Genomic DNA, 16,106 nt, shown 5'->3' with positions numbered 1-16,106 from the left:
GCTTCTGTGCTTCTGAGCACAAAAGAAACTTCCTATGTTGCCATGTAAAGGTCAGGCACAGTTTTCCAAGACTGTGGGGAAAAAAGAGACCTAAAAAAAGAAGTGGCTTTTCTGACAGATCTGTAGTATACTGGTACAAACAAGTTTTTTTAATAGCTTGTTTATGTCAACTATATTTTGACTAATTTCTCTATAAATTAAAGTAACTGTAGCACCAGTACAGAGAATATCTATAGCTAACCACTGGTACAGCCCTATGGGATTGGAGGGGAATGACAGAGGGTTTGGGGTAATATACTAACTTGAACTTTTTTTAACCTTTTCAGCAGACTTTGCCCACTGTAGACTGCAATGCATGGAAGAAAGCAGGGCTAATACAGCTCACTTGCTGTGAGAGACACACTTTTGCCTGCCCCTAACACAGAGTGGTCTCTATGCAGTAAGAAATAAGTCTTAGTTCATATTAGAAGCCACTCCAACTGGAATTGTTTTCTGTCTCCTCGGAAAGTGGAGCAGAAAAGAAGGTGGGGCAGGCACATGCAAAATCTGCACCCACTCTTTACAACTACAGGACTGAGATAGATGCTGTGTGTTTATAAAACAAACTGATTTGCACAGCACATTCACCACATCAGGAGTGCCCATATTGCAAACACTGCACTCTGGAAGCCCACAGGAATGCCAGCCCAAACTGCAGCAACAGCATGCTCCCTGTTCCTAACTAGTGTGCTTTTGCTGTGCTCTGCTTCAGTTCAAGAGGAAAAGAATGATAAAAGATTTTCTCTGTTTTGGGGAGAAAGTAACAAGAATCTCAAGTGCAAATTATTTTCACAGACAAGCATTACTTGAAAACTAAAACAGAATAAAATTATCATTTTAAACTTTCCAGAACATATCTCCCTTTCCTCTTCTGTACTTTTATGCTGAAGCATCTTATCAAATCTTCTAAAAGCTGGGCTTTTTTGAATCAACCTTGAAAATTGGAACAGCTTCCACTACAAGTTTCCAGCCACTTTCTTTTCATATGTACTGTAAAATATGCTAATAGAAAGAAGAAGCAGTTGTAATCTGCTCATTCAATTGAATTTATCAGACTGCATATATTTATTGTGTCATTGAACCTGTATTTGCCAAAAGAATGTAGGCCCACGTACATTCCAGGTAATCAGAAGTTATTTTAGGTGTACACTACTGAAACTTCTTATAAAAGCATTTCCATGATGGTGGTATGAGTAATTCCTGGGAGACAATACAGGGTTGATGTTTTCTGGGGTTTTTTTAAGTCCCCAAAACTAAGAACAGTGTAGATTCTATAAAAGTTGAGAAGATTGGAAATGTATTTAGGTTCATTTAATACAAGGAATGCAATGATCCCAAATCAAACAGCACAGATGTAAAATTCATCATTTCCAAAAATGGACATACTGAAGGAAGCTTCTGAGTCTAGCAAAGGACTCATATTGTGAGATGTCAATGGAATCTATAAGATTCAGACTCATCTAGTGATACAAGCAATGCCTTTCAGCAGCACTGACTTCATGCATACAAGCTGAATACAATATTGTCTGTGTTTTCATCCATTAGAAATGTGCATTAACGGTGTCTTCTCTTCTGTCTTGATTTATATATGATTCAAGCCTATGCTAATCACCAGTATCTGAATACAAATTTTGAGAGAAAAAGAATCCCTTTAGATGTGTTCATCTGGAACACCACAAAATGCAGCACTTCGAAGCCTCTGAAATAAATCAGAGATAGTTGGTTAATTCAGAAATAGCACACAAAGCTTGAAGGGCATTGTAGTTGTGGCTTTTTGAATTAGACATGTATAAGTATGGTATGGTTAATTCTTTTCAAGAAGAATATAAAACCTGGGGGTTTAATTGCTATTTTTTTACAGTGCTATTACATGTAAAGACATTGAAGTACCACGCTACGTTGAGAACTCAAAACTGAAACTTTAAACCACAGCAAAAGACAAATTTAAACACTTGAACATGGGCTGAATATGAAAGTTCCTTATAACCAAGCTATAGTACGGTATGGCTCAGTGTTCTTCAAGACCTAAGCCTCTCCCATAACAAACCTGCTTGACTAACACTGATTTAGGAGAGAGGAAGAACTCTCATTCAACAGTAACACAACCAGTGAAATTTAGCAGCACTCAGATAGAAGAAAAAACCCTTCAAAACTTTACACAACTGCACATTCAACTCACTCCCCAACATTCTCTCATGTTAGGGTGCAAACCAAGCTTGAGAGATCTTTTACTAGTTTTCTGTCCAAGAACAATGACTTTTCCTTGATTTTACATGCTGCAACAGGGCTGGAAGGATTAAAATTCTCAGCTACACATCTATCTTCTGGCCTTAGCCCATAATGGTCACAACCTAGATCTGAATTCAGGTGTTTCTGAGGCCTTAACAACAGCTCCAAGCTTTGAATAAACATCTGTCATCCCATCCTTTTAGCACATATGTAGTTGCATAGATTGTGCATACAATCAGCTTAATCATTAGTCCTTTAAATAAAGAGCTAAGTATGTCTTTCAAGGACTGGAGCTCTAGTCTGCACCATGTTCCTTATATATGCTCCAAATAATAGAAACAAGTGAGTGAAATATTCAACATCCTTTGAACTACTCTTCTCAGCTATAAACAGCAAGAAAAAAAAAAAGTCAGACTACATATATACATAGCCATATGTCTGCAAATAGAAAAGGCTAAATATGTCATTTCCATATACTCCAAAACCTTGAAACAAATCCAAAAAATCTTACCCTTGCCAACGTCAGGGTTCCTTGTTTACATACACTGCAGCGGACCCTCAGTTTTCCAGGCTTCACAGCTTGGCAGAAATTTTTGCAAAAAACATAAAAACTGTTGTAACTTGCTGCACCTGTCAAGAGGAAAAACAAACAAACAGGGAAAAAACATTTTTGATGTAGACTGAAAATCAGCAGCAAACTGTCATGAAAGCTTTCTGTTTTACTCTGTAACTGATAAAATAATTTTAATTTCTGAAGACAGCTTTGCAATCATCTTTTCTTGCCTGGTCTAGTTCCTAACACCTTCCAGTAATTCCTGCTTCTTGATCAATAAGTATAGGTGAACTACACTATAACTCCTTGAAAATGCATCCAGAGCTTACCACTGATCAGCACCAACTGAAATCTTTGGCAAGTGATGTATGAGATTAATTACCCACCCCCTCCATAATTTGCATCTCCCTTCTACTCTAAAATTGTCTAGCTGCAATTTTTATGAGGTCAAATTGCATGAAAATTTCTTTTGATGAAGTTTAAAAGATGAGTTTGACTGATATCACAACAAGAAAACAATTTAGCAAATTTACTTCTATTCATGGAAGACTGGAAGCCAGTACTTTATTCTTGCTGGCAGCCTTATAACTTAGCAAAGTTTGCAAACTGCTGCCAAGATATTAGGCCAAGTAAATTTTCAAGGAAAATGAAATGAAACGCATTCTGTTCTGTGAAACTATGGAACAGAATGTGATATGCAGAGAATTGTGAAAGCCCAGAGCAATGCTAATGAATTTGATTTCACAGGCAATGCTGATCACTTTGAGTGAAGCCTTTTTTAGAATAACTATGGCTATTCCTTACAAAAGGTTGGACTATCTCTGGCATGGTTTTAATACGGATTGGACATCTCCAAGGTCAGAGACTCAAGGTTATTATCAGAAGTTAAAATGAGATCAGAATAAAAAATTTCTCAATATCAAGAGGAGATTTGACCCATTAACAGTGGTGAACTTCAGAATCAATAGCAATCACAATCACTTAGAGATGAAAAGTTTTTTCACTGTCTCCCTATTCTCTTATTTCTCCCTACATTCATCAGAAATACATGTTTTATGTACATGTGAACCCTAGCACGTCACCACAGTAAATATGACCTGGAATAATATTTTTAAACATGGCTGACTTCCTTTATTTTTACATGTCCTTCCCACAGTAAAGGGTCAGACCCTTTGCGGTGTGAAGGACATGTAAAAATATGACCCTCTGCCAATGCAAAATGTCAATTACATTTTATACCTATTCATGGCTGTCCTGGTTTCAATGTTCTAAAATATAATATTAATGTAACTCAAATCTAATTTCAGTTTCCAAAACTCAACTTCTGAGAACTCTGTTATTCAAAAAAATCTCTTTTTCTAAGAAAACGTATGCAGATGTCTACAAAGAAGATGTGCACTGTTGAAAAAAAAATTTAACACTTCTTCAATTTTTCAGAAATATTAGCTTCATTAGAGTATATCAGTGATGCATCCAAAACTAATTTTAATCAACTGATCTATCAAGTGTTTTCCCTATGCTTCTTTGGAAAGTAATAACCACCATGGCAGGACATAAAGTATTACAGAATTTAAAAGGAATTCAGTTTTTGTGGAAAATGACACACACCCATATATTCACACACCTACACACTTTTCATATGAATAACTCAAAAGAGAGCACACTTCTCAAATCAGTCTAAAACACAGTTTTGGGATTAAAATAGTTAAATCAAAAGAAAAAAAGACTTATGCTGAGCTATTTAATACATGATTCAATGTTGTGAAACGTAATATGATAAAGTTTTGGACATCTGGATATCCATTCATTCGTACTTTGCTGGAGGCTCTGATTATTGGAACTGAGAGCACGTCTGGATTTGACTTGATTTGAGCTAAAATCCACATCAAAAATCTAAAAATGGTATTGCATATGAGAAGGAGGACACTTGCAAGTGACTTAATGTTACTTTGGGCAGTTCCTCTATGCAGGATCAGCAGACCAATCAATAAGAGTAAAGGCCAGTGCCTTTAGCACAATTCAAAGGGGATGCTCCGTGACTTAAGAAAGCAGGAATGCTATTGCTAGAATTCCACAATAAACAAGATGATTTCAGCCACTTATTCCTGACTTGGTCTCAACAGCAGGAAGTCAGACCAGAGCCTGTTATCGATTCTGTTATCACCAGTCCTCTCCCATTGTTCCGTTTTCCTATGTGGGCTGTCTAATGGGACTACTGAAACAGCTGCTTCTATTCACACTCCTCTTGAATAATTCTGTGGTGCCAGTGCTCACTGTCCTAGTTCAGTTCTACACTCCAAACTGACTCCTGGTGTGACTCTAATGAAATCCTTCCAGTTAAACAGAACCATCTTATTGAGTACATGAGCCCTTGCAGCATAAAACAATTTGTTAATTGGCTGATGCCTTTCCTGATCCAGTCCTCCACCCCTGCTGTCTTGTGTCCCTGTCTCACATTTTTTGCCAAAGATTAAAATTTATTTCAAGGATTAAAACACTTGAGGCAGGAAGCATGCTCTCTGTCTGCTTTGTGTTCTAAGCTCATTCCATCTGGACCGAAAGATAAAATTATTTTATTGATAATAGTCTGTAAAATATTCAGAGGATAATATGGCATAAATCAGCATGACTGAGTACTGCAGTAAAAAACAGTAGTCATAGGAGAGGCCTAAAATGAGACATATTGCTGATTTACTACAGAGGATAAATCTTATGCATTAGCTTGATATTTGCTCTGTGCAAAAATAGACTACATTAGCTCAATATTCATTTTTCTTAGCACTTTCAATTTTGTTTTCAGTTTTCATGAATATAAAAAGTCCCCCCAAACACATTCCCTGCGCACAAATTTGAAACACAAGAAACAAATTTATAATATAATGGGTTGGAGCAGTTAAGCAGCACAGATCTATTCAGAGAGACAGAATAACTTTAGAAATATCTGCTATAGCAAGAAAGCTGGAAAGGCCCAATGTGACAAGAGGAATGCACTGATTTTGGAAGGAATGTGTGAAGTGGAGATTTTCAGCAACACATTCACCATTTTATGCAGATGTGCTGATCATATTCTCACGAAGTGCAGTTACCTCATTAGGGGCAGGTCTTGAGCAGCATCAGCAGGCAAAACAAAGACTTAATTAAAAATGCAAATGCTGCAAGTCTGCCTACAGTACAACACTGATGGCCAGCATTAAGCTCTTTACTGACTATATTACCATGGCCCTTGGCTGAGACTGCATCCCCTTGGACCCCTTTTCAAAGAGAATCTGAAAGACACAGGAACAAGGAAATCTGTCTTATGCACCAGCTCTGACCCATCAATATTAATAAAGAATGTAATTATGGCACAGTGCCATAAAATTGCTGCAGAACCAGCCACTTAAGTAATGGTATCAGGCCTTTTGGGTGTACAACTTTAATGAGAATTGAGGAAACAATCTCTATTTCACAGTTTTCACTTCCAAATATCATATAATGCCACTTATTACATGCTAGTTTAGGAAAATGCTTCACGGTTTTCTCTGTGGAGTTTACTTAATTAAGTTGCCTTTACGGGCCAAAATAAAAAGAAAAAAGTTAGGATGATATGAATACAAGAGGCCTCTCATTTATGATCGGTGTCAGGACCTATACTCTCACCCCAATGAGACACATTCTCTCTTTTTTACCTCTTCAAAGCTAATTTCCTCACAAATATCACATCACCAAAAAAAAAAAGTCTTAAAACTGTTTTCCCCTTTAGTATTTTATACAAAAAGAAGAAGTAGCTTTTTCTGATGTGTATCCCAGTGTTTTTCTACTGTCTCCCCATTTAGGTTTTTAAGCTCCTTAGGACCTGAATTACTTCCTCATTTATGTGTTGTTAATGATGACCATGCAGTGGGAGCTTTGTACAGGTTAGTGATAGCACAGACCAATTTTTTTGATATGCATGACTAGTTAATGAAAAAACATTAGTCATAATGACTATAGACTTGATACTGAAATCTCTAATCAGTCAAAACACCCATTATCATCTCTATGACTGTTTAAGTGAATAAAATCTAAACAGGGATATTAGTAGCAAACCTACCGTTTTCATTTGAACTGCATTTTCATATAGCTTATACTGATTACTGAGTCTTTCCTATAATCACCTGTTTAAAACAGGACACAGCTATAGAAAATCTTTCAACAGATTGAAAACTACACAAAGTTAGCATTGTTTCAGACTCCATTATATTTACATTTAGACTAGCTGTAATTTTAAAAATGCAGACTGACTGTCAGAGACCTCAGACTATTTTAGCAATTTGCACTCACATAATGAAAAATACACAGTTAGAAGAGAAAGAAAAGAAGTATTCCTCCAGCTGTGCTCACCTTAAGGACTTTGCTTGATTCAACACAGTAGGAGGAAAAATATCTGAAATAAAAACCCAGAAGACTCAAACTAGTGAAACTTTCCACATAAAGCTAAGTTTAAAAACTTAGGAAAAATAAAAACAAAAACAAAAAAAGTATGTTCCATTTCTGGACCCAAAGAAAGACAAATTACTTACAAGATCTCATTCATTTTGACAAAAATACAACTGGTATGTTCTGTCTTTAAAATTTTGTCCTTTAACAACTTTTATTTGTCTGCAAAGACTTCACAGAGCACATAGATTTCCTCCCCAAACCCATGTATGTGGATGCAGACATTTACAAACTTTTCTAACTGTTCTAGATTATACCTATTCTTTATAATGCCTATCTAATTTAGAACATGAAAATGGTATTTATTTAAATGCTAAATTTATCTAAAGTGGTTGTGACATATTCTAGTGAGAAAAATTGACTTTTATGGTTTGATTCAATTCATCCTAAAGTAGATATAAAAACCTAAAAACATGTCAGATAAATTGTGCCTAAAGGGGTCTGTTTCTCTCTTTTGTGGAGATTTAGAACCACAAGATGTGGCAGAAATATCTCCTTTACAAACCTCTAAAATTAGGGAAGATGATGGGTTCAATTCATGGGTTCATGATGATACCATGCAAAAGAACTCATGACATAGAGCTAAAGAATTCTGCAGTATGGATAACTATATGAAATAGAATAAATCAGGAAAAAACCCCAAATAAATCAATCACAACTCCTTGATTCTCAAACAGGACTTGCAGAATGTCTATGGATCTCAGGTAATTAAAGTATATGGAATACACAGCTATTCAGAAAAAAAGAAATGGACTTGTCACAGTTACAAGGACTAAAAATTTAAGAAGAGTTGAAATTTGGCTGGCGTGTATAATGCCTAGGAGGTGGAGTATCAGAAGTTACTTGACAAAGACAATGGGACACACTTTTCTTTTTGATGCCTTTTCAGTAAAAAAATTTGCGTGAAACAAAGCAACCAGGAGACATCTACGAACTTAAAAAATGCAAAAAGCACAGCATTTGATCTATCTTAAATTACTGGAATTCAGGACATTAGTATATTAGGCTTTCTCTTCCAATCATTATCATGAAAGAATCATCTGCTCCACTCTTCTGAGCCCCAGTATCATTTACCTCCTCTTTCTTATATATTTCACCGAAATCCCTCATTATCTTTTTACCCTTCTAACTTCTATAATTACCTTTTCTCTGTCTCATTCCCTTTCTTGACCTCCATATAAGGTCACCTTTCTCCTACCACTCACAATATATCTTCCTCACCTTCAGCTTGTTCTCTGATTTTCAGACAAAGGAGCAAAATTCAACATTATTGCTCATATTAACAATAAGGAGTGAAGGATTCAAAAAGAGGAAAAAATAAAAACCTTCGAAAACCAATTGTGATGATTCTGCTAGACAGCAAAACATGGAATAAAAAAAAAAAACAAACAAAAAACCAACAAAAAGAACCCCAACACACCAGAAATTTCATGAAACTGCTGAAAGCTTGGCAAATAATACATGGGAGAAAAACAGTGCTACAACAACAAAGTGTTCAAGACTTAAGAGCTTAAGAGTGTCAAAAAGTCTCCCATAAAAGGTATTTCTTGTGCATGAGGAAACCACTATGTAGCAATCATAATATTCCCCACAAAGCTCCACTTGAGCTGCTTTTTACATCAAGGGGACCGAGTGTGACCTGTGGTGATAACAGCTGGCTAGGCCTGGTTTATTTGCAGCTGAAGGCAGCGACCTCTGAGTTTAAGGCTAAGCACATGAAGGGAAGTGAAGATGCTCCAGAAATCTGCCTGGGTACCACAGGTCACACAGTGCAGGCTCCAGTATGAGCAGCAGACCCAGTTGATCACAGATTCAGCAAATAAACTAAGAAATGTTTAAAAATTAAACCAGTGGTCATCAAGAAAGTCCATAAGGACAAGGCTGGTCCCACGTCAGGCCAGAAAAACAAGAATATACAAGATATACATCCAGACACAGCACACTTAAAAATACAGCCCAGTGATGCAACAAAGGAAAGGACCTGAGCTTAAATGTAACTCCTGGGCCAGTGGCTCACTGAGGATGTGTGAGGTGAAACCTCTGACAAGGCTTCCAGCAGCTCTTTCTCAAACAGCTCTTTTAATACAAGTCTGACCCAATTTACACAACTGTGCATTTCACAGCTGGCCTTTGACACAACTGGCTAAACACCCGTGCAGGGAGGGAGGGGGAAGAAGTCAATATAATGGCTATTCCTACTGACCTCTTCTCTGTATTAGCTCCCTAATTACTTCCTGTGTGCCAAAAACCCCAGCTCCACTCAACTACAATTACAACTCAATTAATTCCAACTAGCAAAGGCTGGAAACCAGCAGCAACATTCTTGCTGTTAGCTTTGTTACAGTCTGTCACCCCAATAAATGACATTCTGGAAAAGTTTGTTTTTCAGAACACCCAAGGAACACATAATGAGGTAACAAGGCTTATATGGAAGGTAATTGATTTATTCAAGGTACTAAAACTTTATTCTTGGAAGTGGTCAAGGCCTTCTTGGCTGGGGCTTTGACCAAACTGGCTTGGGAGAAGTACCACTGCTCATGGAAGGGAATTGGAACTAGATGATTTCTACAGACCTTTCCAACCCAAGTGATTCTATGATAAAAAAAAAAAAATTATCAGCAGTTTTTAAATATAAATTATGTTGTTACTGAATGAAATGTAAAATTCTCTTGTGTTCAAATACATAGTTCAGGATAAATGATCAGTTTTCACAGTACAGTCCCAAAAAAATTCTTCCAGGACTTGAGTATTCACCACCAGAAAAACAGAAATGAACAGTAAAGTGACAAAGTTTGCTGGTGATACGATTTTTTCAGGATAGTAAAAATTAAGGCCAACCAGAAATAACACATTGAAGACTGCAGAATGCTGAGAGACAGTAAAATGAAAAATTGAATTCCTTGGAGATAAATGTGAGGTGATATACATAGGAAAAATAATTTTACCCAAACAGTGATCATTTTGACTAGTTATTATCACACAAGAACAGGAATTTGGGGCTATAATAGCTCGTTGTACAAAAATGTCTGCTCAATGCTCAGTAGCAATCAAAAAAGTAAATTGAATGCTAGGAATTATTAAGAGAGGAATTGAGAAGGAAATCCAACCAAACAAAAAAAAAAAACCCACCCCAGAAAACAATGCTGCACAAAATCTATAAAAACCCATTATGTGTTCCATTTTCAGTAGCATGTGCAATTCTATCTTTGCTTTGCATTCATAAATTCCACAGATACAACTTTCATAGGACTGTCCGTTGATATACTAAATAACTTGTTAGTGGTTTTATTCTGACATTTCAGTGTGTCACAAAACATTGCACAATAACAGTGTAACACAGAAAATGTCTTTTCAAATTACCTGTAATACCTTTTTTCAATGAGCCTGACAGCCCTGCATGTCAGGCTCCCCACTCTGAAAATCCCACAGAACTAGAATTTTAATGACAATTTCTTCTCTTAGGAGTGAAAGAGAAATGGAAAATGACTCAGGAAAGATGTATCTATAACTTAGTTGATACAATGTTTTTCAATGAAGATAAAAATACCACCAGCCCTTTTAAAATTGAACTATTTAGTTTCTGAAATGTGCTATTTAATGACATAAGTAACTTCTTATTTCAATAAAAGTAATATTTTGAGGAAGCCCCTTAGCTGGTTTTACAAGTGAAAAGACATATATTGGCAACCCTGCTCTTAAAGGCTTGTCCAGAAAAATGGAAAAGATTGAGTGAAAATGGGACTTTACCATGCTCTCTTATCTCAACATAACTGGATGGTCATAGCATCACTTTAATCTAATGCAGTTCCAGAACTATACTGTAAAGAATAGGAATGATTTTAAGAAAAAGGTCCGCTTAGAATTTCACATACTCTGTTTGCACATACTTTAAACTGGAATGTTGGATATGAAGCAACACTCTTTTGCATTTAGAAGACAGTTTTGAAAATACAAACCTAAGTCAAGAGGTTTCTTTATCTCTTTAAACCATTGACCAAAAGGGTTTGGGAAGAAGGGATACAGTTTTTCCAGGCAATTAAAACCAGCCTAGGTATTTAAGCAATGAGCAGTAAACACCAGCTTTTCAAAGCAATTTCATTGTGACACATGCTAAGAGTTAACTTCCTTCTGTAGAGGAAGAAAAACACGGAACTAAGTATTTCAGAAAAGAAGGAAAGACAGACAATGGGAAAGACAGACAAAGAGAAAGACAGTGTGCACTCAAAGCTCAGAGCTTAAACCTCAAAGCATCTCTAGCTCTGCATTAACTAACAGAATTCCCCATCCACAGCTTAGCTGAAAGGCAGCAAGATCCATCACATTAAAGTTAAATGTGCAGAAAATGGAATCATAGTAATCCTCACTGACATGTTTACACGTACAGTCTACTGAGCATCTACCTCTGTTATTTGATAAGAAGCATGGAAATAATAGTCTCAGACTTTGAAACAGTGATACCAACTAATCTTATCCTTGCAAGTCTTACAGATGCTTCAACACATCTAAAAATTTGTCACAGAGAGGTGATGGTACCTATGGTCTAGTGACCCCCCTTGCTATGCCAAGATGCATAATTCCACACAGGAAAGCTTTGAGCTTCAGCTCATGACCCTTTCCCACTTCACTTTGGAGAGACCCTTTGAGGTGGCTACAGCCAGATAAACCTGTTGGCTTGATCATCTTCATACAAAATATACTTTATTATCCAGAAGGAATCAAATGGCTTCTCTATCAGAATGAATTAAGCTAATGTTGAAGTTTCTAAGTAGATATGTGTCACTTTAACTCTTAATTACCCCTTTTTCCTTTAATGCAAACCTATGATGAAGTGAGAATGCAGTAATTTGTAGGCCCTGTGAACCTTCTCAGTAAGAAATATTATCAATATAAATATGGTTCGTTTACCAACATGTTCTTTGTTTCATCAGTTACTGTATATGTTTTATATATTATATGTGTATAAAATATATACACGCATACATACACACATATATATACATATATATACACACATATGTTTTATACTAACATATTTACCAACATGTATAATATATATACATATTATTATATGTATGTATAATATATACATACACATACACACTCACATATATATATGTTTTATACTAACTTATTAACCAACATGTTCTTTGTTTCATCAATTATATATGTGTTATATATTATATGTTTATACATATTATAATGTGTATATATAATATACATACATGCATATATACACACATACATACATATATATATATATATATATACACACACACACATATATACAATGTGTTTTATACTATATGCACAGTGTCTTCAAATGTGACATCAGTATGAAATTTTCATGGCATTTTAGAGACTAGATTGCATACTGATTTTCTGCTGGATTAATTTAAGCCAAGTCCTGCTATTATTCTTCAACCTGTCAGTTTGTGAAACCACCCTCTGCCCCATGTTAGCTTTCCTCCCTCATGACCTGCAGAGCCTCCACTCCTCCCCACCCTATCTATGAACAGCACAGAGCTTCAGCAGCTGCTTGTTACCCTACTCCCAATTAGTGTGACACCAAACCAGAGGCTGCCAGCTGAACTCTCAGTTATTCCCTGGGGTGCCATGCCAATCAATTAAACAAATTGATTTTGTAGAATGGTTTTGTTGAAGTTAAACAGAAATGCTTAAAGACTATTTTGTACATTCAACTTGAGATGTACTTCATACCTCTTAATCTCTACAAAAGTCTGTTCCCCTCCTGCCATCTCACATAAACCTAAGAAAGCAGGTTTGTTCTTCTTTCCATACAATGGTTTTCACAGTTTGACAAAGTTATGTGTTGGAGGGGTTCTCCTTTCTAGTGCTGAATTCCCAACTCACACTACAAAGTAGAAGACATTCCTGCAGATTCTAAAGATAAAAGATTTCATCCCAATGCCTCCCTACCTCCTTCATCAGTAAGCATTTGATCCCTAGCTGATTCTCTTGAAGATTTATGATAATCTAGAAAAAAATAAAGGTATTATATCTACATGTCCAGTACCTAATGCAGATTCCTGTTCTACTACATATCTGTGCCAGAGGTAATCAACATTGCAGTTCTGTCCTATTTATAGTATATTTATAAGCCATTTAGCCAGAGAAAGAGACCTCAGAGGGGGCTACAGGGGAATAAGGATAGCAAAATGAAATATGAAAGAGACTGTGCAGAAAAGAGAATATTAGATGGTTTTAGATATGGCAATGTTTCGTGACGATGTTTTATTTATCTATATATTACTGGTCAAACACAGACCTTTGTGCCTGACTGGCAGATACAAAATGTGTTTATTCACATTTACACTGCCAGATTTAGTGTACCTGAAAAATTTCTATTACAGATTAGGAAGAAAATGTTGAGGACTAGTAACATTTCTGTTTGAAACAGATTCTTTGCACTTCTATTCTAAATACTTCACAATGGTTAGAGTTATAAAGAAGACATGGCTCAAGATAAGTCAAATACTAGCTCAGCTACAGCCCTTGTAATGCACCCTCATTAGGTTTTTAACAAGTTAAAAATTACTGTGAACAATGCCGTGGGGTTTAGAAACCAGGATGTAAAGCTATTCATCACATTTTGGGTATCAAGTGGGATTAAAGAGCAATATCCATAATCACTAATCTGCATCAAATCAGGAATTTAGATCTTAACCTTTCACAGCTGAAGATAGGGGAGATTTTGCTATTTATTTAATTTTTATTAGAATAAACACAAGATTCTTTTGAAGAGAACTAAAATTTGCTTGGGAAAAGTCTCTGATAATGTTAAACATGATCTTCACCTGGCCATATCTCCAACACAGACTTAATTTAAAACATTACTGATATTTGATTCAGCTACCCCAAAAATAATTAGTGGAGGCTAATTTTTTGGGAAGAGTTGAAGTAGAAAAAATTCAGTTGCCAAGTGATCTACCTTTAAATCAGAAACCAGCTGTTGCCAGTTAGAGTTTCCTTTCAGTAATATACGCTGAATATTTATTCTATGACAAAGCTAAAGAGCAAACTGTGGTGAAAAAAAGGAGGAGCTGTGTTTCCTGCTACTTTAATTGCTCAAGTGAACTTTTGATCTTTTTCACAATTTTGGTTAAACCACCTTCATAGCAAAAAGGCAATAAGATAATGTCAGCCAGCACTGAAAACCAGGAGCTTATAATAAAAACAGGGGCTTATAATAAAATCCCTGATAAGTTGTGCAGTGTTGCAGGAAGCTGAACATCAATGAGAACAGTGTATGATGAACAGGCTTAACTTGGAGCATGATGTCCTTCTGTTCCCTCACCCTGCACCCATAGACCCCATCTCCATACCCATATGTTTCTTTTTCTCTATTCCTGTCTTTTGACAAGTGAATGTCAAGACCCACAGAACTGACTGTTGCACCAGCAGGGCATCAGGAAAGCTTGGAAAGCGACTGATGGTGCTTAGCAAACATGGTGGCTTTCAAGGACACTCCCCACACAAAAAAAAAAAACAAAAAAAAAACAAAAAAAAAAAACCAAAACACCACCAAAGCCAAACCAGAGAATCTGTCTTCCTCTGCCAAATAGAATGATCCTTTTCTTTCACAGAAGTTCAAATTTAGTCCCACTGAAATTATTTGTATTTATAATGAGAGAGCAGGGTGTGTTTTGCAAAGCCATTTTTACCTTCTACTATCAACAGAATTTCTTAATCTCTTCCATGCAATCACTCTCTGTAGACCAAGCCTTTTTAAGAGGTCTGTTCTTCCAATGTCCTTGCTGTGTGCACAGAGCTCCAATGACATTATTGAATGTTGAGCACATGACTGAGCACAGACTGATTCCTGTCATTTCGAGTGCTAAGAGCTCATACAGAAACCACGTAGTGCATGGTGAGCCACTGGAACAAGCTGCCCAGAAAATCTGTGGATGCCTCAAGCCTGGTAGGTTGGATGGGGCTTTGAGCAACCTGGTGTAGTGAAAGATGCCCATGGCAGAGGGGTTGGAGCTACATGACCTTTAAGATCCCTCCTAACTCAAACCATTCTATGATTTTATAATTTTTACTTGTGCCTCATAATTGGACTCTTCCTGTCAAAAAAGAATCACCCTAAAACTCTATTATCAATGTTTTTATACATAAGGGATATTTCCTAAGTGTTACTTTCCTATTTTTCCTAGTAGCATCAGTAATAAATTAATGTCAAAAATTATTCTGGAAAACATATAATGCATGGTTTTTTCAGTACAGAACATTTTCCATCTACAAATGTCACCTCCAGTAGGGGGTGTAAAGATGCAAGCAATGCACTTGCAAAAGAAAGTCCATCCATGTTGTCCCTCATAACCAATCAAAATAAGACATTATTACATTCTAAGAGGACAACTCTGTTCCACCTCACCCCTTGACACAGGGGAGTCAGCAAATGCCACTGTTCAATTAACATGGAAGGGCCTTTAAAAACAATAAAGTAATTAGACACGTTCATGAGAGACAATTATGTCATGTAAAGATAAGCATTCCCGGAAGAGCTTTAGCCTCTATTAGAAAAGAGCATTTTTTACATTTTTCCTCTCAAATTAATTTCCCAGACATGCAAGGTGTGATGGGAAAACGGCACCATTCTCATCAGCGTTAAAAGCATATCATATGAATGAGGTCTCCAGCATGGCACTGGCTGCAATAAATTATCAAGTGTGCGTTCTGTTTTCTGAAATGGCCTCAATTTATCATTTTATTGAAAAGGTTCCATTATGCTAATGTCTTATAAAATCACTTTCTGCTGTTGCTAGAAGGTGAAGAGGGGATATCAATTTTTATATATAGAATT

The 16,106-nt window shown here is 36.3% G+C and overlaps 1 protein-coding gene across 2 annotated transcripts in view; it reads right to left on the bottom strand.

Moving 5' to 3' along the window:
* PRKN (parkin RBR E3 ubiquitin protein ligase) overlaps positions 1-16,106 on the bottom strand; it is a 685,695-nt gene that overhangs the window by 444,953 nt on the left and 224,636 nt on the right. For both annotated transcript variants that reach the window (XM_059841269.1, XM_059841270.1), the window contains exon 4: positions 2,780-2,898. In XM_059841269.1, the coding sequence (XP_059697252.1) occupies positions 2,780-2,898 (119 nt within the window). The remainder of the gene's footprint in view (positions 1-2,779; positions 2,899-16,106) is intronic.

Source organism: Haemorhous mexicanus, chromosome 3 (assembly GCF_027477595.1).
Source record: "Haemorhous mexicanus isolate bHaeMex1 chromosome 3, bHaeMex1.pri, whole genome shotgun sequence".
Classification (NCBI taxonomy): Eukaryota; Metazoa; Chordata; class Aves; order Passeriformes; family Fringillidae; genus Haemorhous; species Haemorhous mexicanus.
This window is presented reverse-complemented; position numbering and strand designations above follow the sequence as displayed.